Source organism: Podarcis raffonei, chromosome W (genome assembly GCF_027172205.1).
Source record: "Podarcis raffonei isolate rPodRaf1 chromosome W, rPodRaf1.pri, whole genome shotgun sequence".
NCBI classification, from domain to species: Eukaryota; Metazoa; Chordata; class Lepidosauria; order Squamata; family Lacertidae; genus Podarcis; species Podarcis raffonei.
The window spans coordinates 20,429,131-20,439,571 of record NC_070620.1 but is presented as its reverse complement, the minus strand read 5'-3'; the positions used below and the strand labels follow the sequence as shown (position 1 = coordinate 20,439,571).

Sequence of the window (10,441 nt, the reverse complement as noted above, 5' to 3'; positions counted from 1 at the left end):
ATCACAGAATTGTAGGGTTGGAAGGGACCTCAAGGGTCATTCACTATTGTGTCCCAACCCACCAGTTGAAGATCAGCCTTATAGGAAATTGGAAATTAATTGCCTTTGTCCTCTGATGGATCTATGGTAGCGGAAATGGAATCTGTGAAGCTGAAATATTGCACTGGAAGGAAAAGTTATAATCAATTCTTAACATTTTATTTATGTACTGTGCTAAACAAGGACCAGAGAAAATCCCTGATCCAAATACAATGGAACTGAAAGCATTACAGGTACAGAGACTATTGAAAACACAGAGTAATATAATAGTTTCAATACAACTGAATTATAGCATCGTTTTGTTGTTTGGTTCCCCCCCCTTCCCAATCTCTCCTTTCCTCACCTCCCCACCCCACCCCACCCTGCCAACTCCCTTTTTCTTCTTGGGTCTGACTTTTCTTGTTCTTCCATGGCTGCACCTTGTGGAAATCCGATCCAACATGCCATACTGGATCTTATCATCCGTGCAGAAAACCTGGAGTGCAATTTTGCTTAAGGGCTCATCCACACTTTTCCTCAACCAGTATTTTGATTGTATCGCATCCTGATAAATTCCCTTGGGTCCAAGAACTTTTCTCATTGTTCTGTGGCTGTACTTTGTGAAAATCCAATTGCCACATGGTACGATCAAAACTGGCACACGATATAATCAAAACATGGGGTGAGCAAAAGTGTGAAGAAGCTCAGAGAGAGAAGGAACTGAAACAGAAATGAGGCAGTGGGAGCAGAAAGGTTTTTAAAAGTTGACTTCAGCAACAAGACTTTTAGCTTTTAAACCTCAACACCATGTATTGTAGTAGTAGTAGTAGTAGTAGTAATAATAGTTATTATTATTATTGACTTTTTTCACAGCAGGCCTGGTCTTGGTGTCCACAAGCACTTGGGAAGGGTTCAGCAACCAGGCCTGGGTCTCCAAATCACAGCATCCCCACTGCCAGTGCTATTTTTCTAGAAAAAGAAATGCCAGAACTCACCATGAACGCCTCCCTTGTTCTCTTCTAATGGCAATGGTGCCCATCCGAGAGGTGCCGGAACTCAATTCCATTGAGTTCCAGCTGGAAAAAGCCCTGCCCACCTCCACAAGCTCCCTGACCTCACTGGATCTCACTTGGTGGAGCCACAAAAAGAGGCAGGCAGTTTTTCAATATGCTGGGGGCACCTGTCTACCACAAAGGTCCTCAAAGTGTGTTCAAATTAATCATTAAAAAATAAAAAAAATAAAATCAGCATTGTAAAACAACATTTAACATGAACCCATTCAACATTTTAAAGACTAAATTAGAGTACTGCCAGCGCTGCTGGGGTGGTAGTGCGGTGTTTTTGGATTGAAGGGTACTGGAGTAAAGCCAGCCTGGACTTGGGGGCATGGCCTCATCCTTCTTGGAAGGAAAAATCATTCTGGCTTTGCGTTTCCAACCATCAAATGAACAGGCACAACTTCTGGAGCCCAAAACAGATGGGGGTTTAAAGGTGTTTTGGTATTGAATAAGCAGGTTTAATAGAAAGTTGGGTTTCATAGAATTATAGAGTTGAAAGGGACTCCAAGGGCCATCTAGTCTAAACCTGTGGATTTTTAAAAAAAATTATATACTGTCCTCCATCAGAAAATCACAGGACAGTTTACAGTATAAAAACAGAAAAAGACATAAGTCATAACAAACAAAACAATAAATCACTCCAGTTAAAAGGCCATGGATTGTTTTAATTAGCCAAAGGCCTGGAAGGAATGTTTTCACTTGGCACCTAAAGATATGTAATGAAGGCACCAGGAGAACCTCCCTGGAGAGAGCATTCCACAAATGCAATGCAGGAATCATAGTTAAAGCAGCCAAAAGATGGCGAATTGCACCCCTAACCTCACAGCTTGGTGTAAAAGACAAAAAATATCTCCAAAATATTTATGGGGAGAAATCTTTTTTTGCACTGTGCCTGAGCCTTGGGATATGATATCCCTGCCATCTTCATGAGACTATGAGGCAGGCACAGGTGGGTGGAGGTGCTTGATATCCTCCCCAGGAGGACCTCAAACTCTGGGAGCTACCACAGAGGATTCCCTCTCATCTCACAGAACTTCTGTTCTTGGATCTTCTTTTGGGGAAGCCTGTGGCAAACTGGCCTAAAGTGTTGTGGGACATCCTGTAGGCACCAGCAGTTCTTAAAGTCCACACTCTTCCTTCTATTGCTTACTGATGCCCCTTTAGGGGAGCGGTAATGAAAAACCTACTTTTGCATCCAGAGAGCCCCAGGGGTCTAACCTCAGCATCTCAGATCAGACATAGGACCAAGCTATCTGAAGGACTCTATCCTCCCATATGAGCCTGCCCGGGCTCTGAGATTAGGTTGTCATATTTCAGAAGGTGAAAATCTGGACACGTAAGTTGTGGAGCTGTTTTTGGGGATGTATGGCAAACCTAGTCTGAAATCCCTCCTGTCTACTTAAGGCTGCCACCATTCAGCCTGGAACCAAACCTCTGCCTCTTGGGCCTTCTCGGCTGCTAAGCATGAAGGGCCGGGCTGTTGACAGGACGCCCTGCGAGAGGTGAACCACTGGGGATGGCCGATTTCTGCCTGGAAAGTGCTTCTGACTGTGGTATTCCAGATATGTCCAGGAAATTCCGGACATATGACAACCCTATCTGAGATCTTCTGGGGAGGCTGTTCCCTCTACTCCAGCATCCTCAAAAGCTTGCTTGGTGGGGATGTGGGACAGGGTGGTGGCTGCTCCCAGACAACATTAGAACTCCCTTCCCAAAGAAACCAGATTGGCTCCCCTCTTTACTGTCCTTCTGTCAGCAGGTAAAGACTGATATATTCCAACAGGCATTTGGGGACGGACTGGTTTTTTTGGTTTTTTTTAAGGAAAGGGCTTTCAATACTACTGTGCTGTTTTTATCTGTATTTTAATAGATTTGTGGTGTTTTAAATATTGTTTTAATTTTATTCAAGTTGAACTACTTTTTAACAATTATCTTTTATATGTTTTTAGCTTAATTTTATCTGTGTGATTTTGATCTGTGTAAGACACCTTGAGTCCCAACCTGAGAAAAAGGTGAGGTATAGATAAATAAACCAACAAACAAATAATAATCAGGGCTGGGGAAAGCTTTCTTTCTCTTGGGTCCCTGGAAAGTTTCTGCCCATCAGCATGGTCAATTCTGCGCTGGATGGACAGAGAGGCTCATCGTGTCTTTACAAGACCACAATGATCACCTTCCTCCTCCTGGGGCTGAGGGATTATCTGTGAGTCAGACGAGTTCCTTAAAAGAAACATGAACTATGTACATGTGGAAAGGATCCAGGTGTCTTAGTAGACTGCAAAGTTAACGTGAGGCAACAGTGTGATGCAGCAGCAAAAAAGCCTAATGCAATCCTAGGCTGCATCAACAGATGTCTAGTGTTCAGATCAAGGGAAGTAATAGTCCTGCACTATTCTGTCTTGGTGAGACCACACCTAGAGTACTGTGTCCAGTTCTGGGTGTCATAATTTAAGGCTATTGACAAGCTGGAACGTGTGCCGAGGAGAGAGACCAAGATGATGAGGGGTCTGGAAACCAAGCCTTATGAGGAACAGTTGAGGGAGTTTGGGATGTTTAGAATGGAGAAGAGGAGGCTGAGAGGTGATATGGTAGCCATCTTCAAATATCTGAAGGGGTGTCCTATGGAAGTTGGAGCAAGCTTGTCTTCTGCTGCTCCAGAGGAGAGGACCCGACTCAATGGATTCAAATTGCAAGAAAGGAGATAATAGGAAAAGGTTTCTCATAGTAAGAGCTATTCAGCAGTGGAATGGACTCCCTTGGAAGGTGTTGGACTCTCATTTATTGCAGGTTTTTAAACAGAGACCAAACAGTTGTCTGTCAATGATTATTTAGCTGTGATTCCTGCATTGCAGGGGGTCAGGCCTTGGGAGTCACTTCCAACTCTACAGTTCTATGATTTCTAAGATTCATCTGTGTCTCCCAGCAACACTCAGGTGATATACATAAAAGAGGGCCTTTGGAATATCCCCAGTGGGCTAGGGAGAAAATTAGGACGGCTATGCAATCTTATAAACTGACATGGGCAAGGAAAGGAAACTGTTTAGGGCAGTGGTTTTCAACCAGTGTGCCATGGCACTATGGGGTGCCTTGAATGATGGTCAGGGGTGCTGTGGGCAACACTGGCCTCCATATCTCTTTCCTTCCTTCCCTTCTCTGATGCCCTCTCGCATCTCTGCCTCCCAAAGTCTTTCGCAGCTATTTGCTGCAACAGCTCTGGCTACAAGCTCCACAGGCAAATGGTGCCTCTGGGGCTGGCCAGGGGGTGCTGGGTGCCAGGAGCTGAGGTGGCCTCAGAGTAAGCAAGCAAGCAGGTGAGGAAGCCCAGCCAGCCAGTTTGCCAGCACTTGTTGTTGGGAATGAACAGACAAGTGGGAGGCCAGGCAGGCAGGTGCTGCACTGGCCTTCCTTGTGTTTGATGTGTGCAAGATCTGCCTGGGAGCTTAGTGTCCAGTGCTGAAGGGGAGCCTTTTCACCATGCAGGCCTGGCAGTTCCCACTGCTGTCACTGCTGCCTCCCAAGGTAAGGTGCTTGTCTCACATTCACTTTTGCCAGTCTCCACTAGGCCACTAAGACTGGGGGCATCCTCTTCCCAGGCCCCTGTGGGGCAGTGTGAGTAGGAATCTCTCTTTGGGGCAGAGGGGGCAGCTCAGAGACCAGGGCAGTGGCAGCAGCAGCCCGGAGGACTCCCAAGGAGACGGGGGAGGAGAGGAGGCTGAGGGAACATCCCCCAGGGGAGGGTGTTTCAAAAAGGGTGAGAGGCTGCCAGTTCTGCAGGCAAGGGGTGACATAGATGGGCTCCTGAGCCCCACAGGGGTGCCACAGAAAGTATGCAATTGGTCAAGGGAGTCGTGAACTCAGAGAGGTTGAAAACCTCTGGTTTAGGGGACCAGTGCTAATAAAAATATATTTTAAAAATGGGGAAATTCAAATAACAAGGAGAAACTCCTGGTTCAGAAAGGTAAGTACGTCTCTTTCTGGACTGAACAAGACCAGACACTAAAGGTTCCCCCCCCCCCAGCTGCAGCTCTGCCAATGAAACTCTTCTTTTGAAGCTGAATTATGAGGAAATTCCCAATTATGGCCAAAGCAATTCAAAATATTGGAGTGTTAACCAGGGACAGGACCTCGGGGTGGGGCAGGGAAGAGGGAGGAGCAGGAGTGGACCTGCTGTTTGTGGCATGTCCCAGAGGACAAGGATGATGCAGGTGTGTCCTCAGCTTAAGCCCTTCAAGGAGCAAGAGAATACAACTTGCAAAATCATAAATTGTAGAGTTGGAGAGGACCCAAAGGGTCATGTAGCCCAACACTCTGCAATGCTGAAGGACCAACCAATGACAGATGTTCAACCAAGAGCACACAAAGGCTGCTCAGGAGTTAGTGACTGATGGGTGGGTGGGCCTTGAACTTGGGTGGGTGGGCGGCGGAAGGAGGTCATCACACCATCATGATTATAGTTTTGGGCTGGGCTGAGAAGATGATAGGGGGCGGGGAATCCGTAACAGATCTCTGTCAAGCCATTTCTGTTGCCTCTAGTGCAAGTAACTTGGTATGGGGAAGAGACCCCTGTGGCCCTATAAACGAGGCACATGGGGGGGGGGGGAGAAGAAGCAGCCCTCAATGGAGCTGGGGTGTTTGTGTTTGCCTTTCCTCAGAAGACAGTTCTCTTAGAGCTGCTCCTGTGGGCTTTCCCTCTGCCTCTGAGCTGTTTTGAGGCCAAAGGCCATCAGGCTGAGGTCTGCTGCTAACCGAACCATTTTCTCAAGAGGCCCGGCCTGAGGCCTGCTGCCAACTGAAGCCTTCACCAGAGCCTTACAGCCTGAGGCCTGCTGGTGACTGAACCATTTTTAACTGAAGCCTGATGCTGATTTAAACTTTTTCTTCAGAGACCCAGCCTGAAGCATGCTGTTGAATGATTCCTTCCCCAGAAGCTGTTCCCACAGCCTCACATGCTTCAGAGACTCTCTCATCGCAGGGCAGTCCCTGTGATGAGGTGCTCTGGGGGGTGGGAGGGGGGTCTGCATGGGGGTGGGTCTGTGTGCATCACCCCCAATCCTGTGTCACCTCCTGCCACTGGAGGAAGAGCATTTATGCACCCAGCCCCTTTTCCCCCACTGGTGAAAAAGAGCTGGCAGTTGCCTTTTCCCTGCATTGCAAATGAGGGTCCCCCGTCCCTTGTGAGGGTCTCGTCCATGGCAGGGAGGGCCCCCAGGCTCAGTCCCGTGCTGCTGGGCACGCTTGAGAAGGACACCATGGTGTGGAGGAGCATTAGAACCAGGACGCAGAACCGGATCTTGCCGCTGCTGAGGTGGGAGCCCGCAGACACAGGCAGCAGGGATGGATGGTGCTGGTGCTGGTACTGGGTATGGTGGTAGTAGAGGTTGTAGTGCTGCTGCCGCTGCTGGTGAACGTGGTGGTGGTGATGGGGGATGTCACGGAGTTGGTCATGGAATGACTCTGACTCGATGGATTTGGCTGATGTATTGCAGCTGTAGTCTGGGTGGTGGTTGCATGAGTCCCACAGCATGTCGCAGCACTTGGCTTCCTGTTCAGGCAGATTGCTCTCCAGCAACCCTGGCAAAAGGACAACAAGAAAGGAGGAGGGGGGGGGGAGAAGTGGTGTCAGATCTGCTAAGTGCTACCTTCAGGAGAGTTCACTGATGTACATGAAACCAGGGTAGAATTAGAGGAATCCGCTAATGGGCAGGAAAAAGGAAGAAGGAAGCAACCAGAGGGAATGATTGGTGGCTTCTATTGTTTCTATACTAATGCACAGAGCATGGGAAATCAACAAGATGAACTTGCACTCTTAATCAAAATTGTAGAGTTGGAAGGTCCTCTGGATCATTTAGTCAAACCCCCTACAATGTACAAATCACAGCTAAGAAATCCCTGAAAGGTGGTCATTCAACTTCTGTTGAAAAACCTCCAAGGAACGAGAGTCCACCTCTGTGATCAAATCACAGAGAGCAGATGACTTATTTTGGACCAACCTGGCACTAGCTACCAGCAGCAGCAGCAGCAGCAGAGCCCAGGGTTGGCTGACGTGGTTTCCTCATATTCTGAAAATCAAGAGACAGACCAGAAAAGGGTTGGCATGTACCAGAACACTAGGAGGTCTGGATACACACAAATAGCTTCCCCATCCCTTCTAAGGGCATGCTGTTATGGGGCAGAGGACCTTCAACTAGGCAGGCCTAGTTGAACCTACTGAACTGAATCATGGACACCGAGGCAAATAACTGGTCTCCATTATTTACACAGTTTTTGGAGTTTGCCACTGGTCTATTTGTGGGCCTTAAATGTTATTGGGAGAAGGAGATAAATGTTCAAATAGAGAAATCTGAAAGGAAATCACTGTGTATAAGCCATATAAATTGATTCCATCATATGTGAGAGAACATTCCCTCAAAGATCTGCATAGATGGCATAACATACCTATGAAGATGTCCCATATTACATCAGTCAGCACATGACTGCTGGTGGGACTGTGAGTTTCAAGGGACATTCCTCCATCTTTGGTGGAAATGTCCTCGCATTTCATTAATTCTGATCCCAAGTATATCAAGGAATACCTAAAATAAGTAAATCACCTGTTCAGGCTTCCCCACAACTATAATTATTGAATATGTGGATGAACAACTCGAAAACCTGTCACTCCAGAGCTTTTGACACTGTTGTTAGCTGCAGCTAGAATAATAGAAACAGAGAACTTTAAAGTTCTAAGGGACTCCAAGGGTCATCTAGTCCGACTCCTTACACTGCTAGGATTTCAAGAGCCCAGCAATGGAAACCTTTAAAAATCTGCATTTGGCTGCATCATAGAATCATAGAGTTGGAAGGGATCCAAGGGTCATCTAGTCCAACCCCCTGCAATGCAGGAAACTCAGCTAAAGCATCCAAGACAGATGTCCATCCAACCTCTGCATAAAAACCTCCAAGGAAGGAGAGTCCACAACCTCTCAAGGGAGACTGCTCCACTGTCAAACAGCTGGGTCTTAGAAATCAGAGCTTCCTTTCCTAAGTGCTCACAGACCAACTGCTGAAGTATTTGTTCTATGACCTTTCCTGGATGTCTTGATTTATATTGCTGTGTCTCACCATTTCTTCCTCTTACAATTTACAGTATTTATTGTTTGATTCCTCTGGATATGAGACAATTTAATACCCTGCTATAGCACTTTTGGGTTGTTAATTATGTTAATAAAACATTTTGGGTTGTCTCTTGGGCAGGGGCGTAGGAGGGGGGGCGCACCAGGTGCCATCATGGAGGGGGGTGACAAATGATCAAGGAACAATTACTGCCCTACTAGGGCAGTTCATAAAAACTTTTTTTGGAAAATGCCTGCTCCGAAGGTCTTATCTTACTACACTAGGGATTATATAGCTAATTTATAAAATTTCATGCATATCAGTTAATATCTTGACCCTCCTCCATGAAAATAGCTGTTTACTTGGCCGTTTTCCTATGTCGTGAAGCCTGAAATTTCAATTCAGCGGAGCAGGGTCAAGATATTAACTGATATGCATGAAATTTCAGATATAGCTATATAATCCCTAGTTTAGTAAAATAAGACCTTTGGAGCAGAATTTTTTTTAAAAAAAGTTTTTTATGAACCACCCTACTGCCCTACCCTCCGCTGGGCTTCCCGGGTCATGGAAAGTCAGCCTATGTGAAGAAAATGAGACTAGGCCCAGTAGATTAGGCCTTGCCTTAACTTTGCCTCGCCCCCTGCATGCAGCCAATTTTTCTTGATTTTACTGCTGTGGTGTTTTTTTGTTTTTTGTTTTGGTAAACCACTTTGCAGGTTTTTAAAAATAGATTTTATTAAATAAATAAACAATAAATATAAATAAAATAACACAAGCCAAAACACAATCCATCCTGTAGATTTAAGTATCTGCCCATAGTTGCCTACTTGTTATCTGAGGCCCAGAATCTACATTCCTTTGTAAGAAAATATGAAATAATGTAAAACCATTTTTGCAGGCAAAAAAAATAATCAATGGGGGGGGGTGACAAGAAATTTTCCGCACCGGGTACCACCTGACCTTCCTACGCCTCTGCTTTTGGGGTACATCCCCTATCTTTGTAAGTGGTAAGAGCTGTTCGACAATAAAACATACCACCTCAGAAGGTGGTAGACTCTCCATCATTGGAGGTTTTTAAACAGACTTTGGATGGATGCTTTAGTTGAGATTCCTGCATTGCAGTGGGTTGGACTAGATGACCCTTGAGTGTCTCTTCCAACTCTACAATTCTAAGCCTTACCTGTGCAGATGAAGCCAGGCAGTCCTCCATAGATCAGTTCGTCGTTGTCAGGCAAGACGAAGGGACACCTTGTTTGTACCTCCAGGCAGTATTGCTTGCATGGGATCCGGTGCTGGCACTGCAGTTGGGTCACATTGAAGTACTCAGAGCACAGCCAAGCCTTGTAGACAGCCTGCAAGAAGGGAGGAGGAAGGAGAGGGTGTCAGGTAACAGGGATCCATGTGAACTCAACAGGGAACAGACTTGCATGCTGTCAAGGTAGGAATAGAGAGAAATGCTGTACAACAGTGATTTTCAACTGGTGAGCAGTGGCTCCTTGGAGAGTCTTGAAGGATTGTCAGGAGAGCCGCGGGCAGCCCTGGCCTCCCCTCCTCTCTCCTGCTTGCCCAGCGAGCAGCTCAGAAGAGTAAGCAAGCTGGCAGGCAGGTGGTGTGAGTGGTGCCACTTCCCTGGGCCAAGTACTGCCTGTTTCTCAACAATAAGTGTGCCGCTGCCTGCTCCCTCTCCTTTCCCTTCACTTCCTTCTCCTCCCTCCCTTCTACCAGCAGGCAGTAGAAGCCACAGCAGCCATGAACCCGCCACTAACCCACATGACTCCCCCCTGAAGAGCCATTATGCAACATCAAGCTTTTTGTCTTTTTCAATGGCGCCCTGGAAGCACCAGTCCTGTTGCATCTGCCTATTGAACCAATGCCCCCTTTCCTCTGCCACATTGCAGACACCCTCCTCCACCGCCCCTGCTATTTCTTTTTTGCACTTGTTTCCTCACTTAGCTCTCCCTGGCCATCCACACTAACAGGGGCCCTTCCCTGTTTTCCTCAGGGTCTCTCTGGCACTAGGGTGCCTGGGAACCAGTGGTCAACTCTGGGGCTGCTTTTCCTTGCCTGTTGAACCACCTGGGCTCCCCTCCTTAGTTCCCTACAGCTTTGCAAATACTAAATTGGGGGATGCAGCTATAATTTTGTTTTTTCAGCATTCCTGAGACTGTATTCCCACTGTTGTTTTTTGTTGTAAGCACTTTAGGCTTTACATCCACACCCACGCCTACCCACCTCCACTTTTCTTTTTCCACATCTCAAGATCCATTTCATATTTT

At 46.7% G+C, this 10,441-nt stretch overlaps 1 protein-coding gene across 1 annotated transcript; it reads right to left on the bottom strand.

The window, feature by feature from the left end:
- Positions 1–822: 822 nt before the first annotated feature.
- LOC128405986 (NALCN channel auxiliary factor 2-like) lies at positions 823–9,958 on the bottom strand. The gene is made up of 3 exons (XM_053373038.1): positions 9,932–9,958; positions 9,346–9,517; positions 823–6,647 (listed from the first exon to the last, which is right to left on the bottom strand). The coding sequence occupies exons 1-3, from the start codon at positions 9,956–9,958 to the stop codon at positions 6,040–6,042; spliced, it is 807 nt and encodes a 268-aa protein (XP_053229013.1). The 3' UTR covers positions 823–6,039.
- Positions 9,959–10,441: the final 483 nt, after the last annotated feature.

Coding starts and splice junctions, on each gene's coding strand:
- LOC128405986 (XM_053373038.1), bottom strand. CDS start 9,958: ATGGCTCTTCAGGGGGGAGTCATGTGG. Junction 9,518..9,931: donor TTCAGGGGGGAGTCATGTGG/GTTAGTGGCGGG, acceptor CCCTTCTTGCAG/GCTGTCTACAAGGCTTGGCT. Junction 6,648..9,345: donor GCCTGGCTTCATCTGCACAG/GTAAGGCTTAGA, acceptor TCCTTTTGCCAG/GGTTGCTGGAGAGCAATCTG.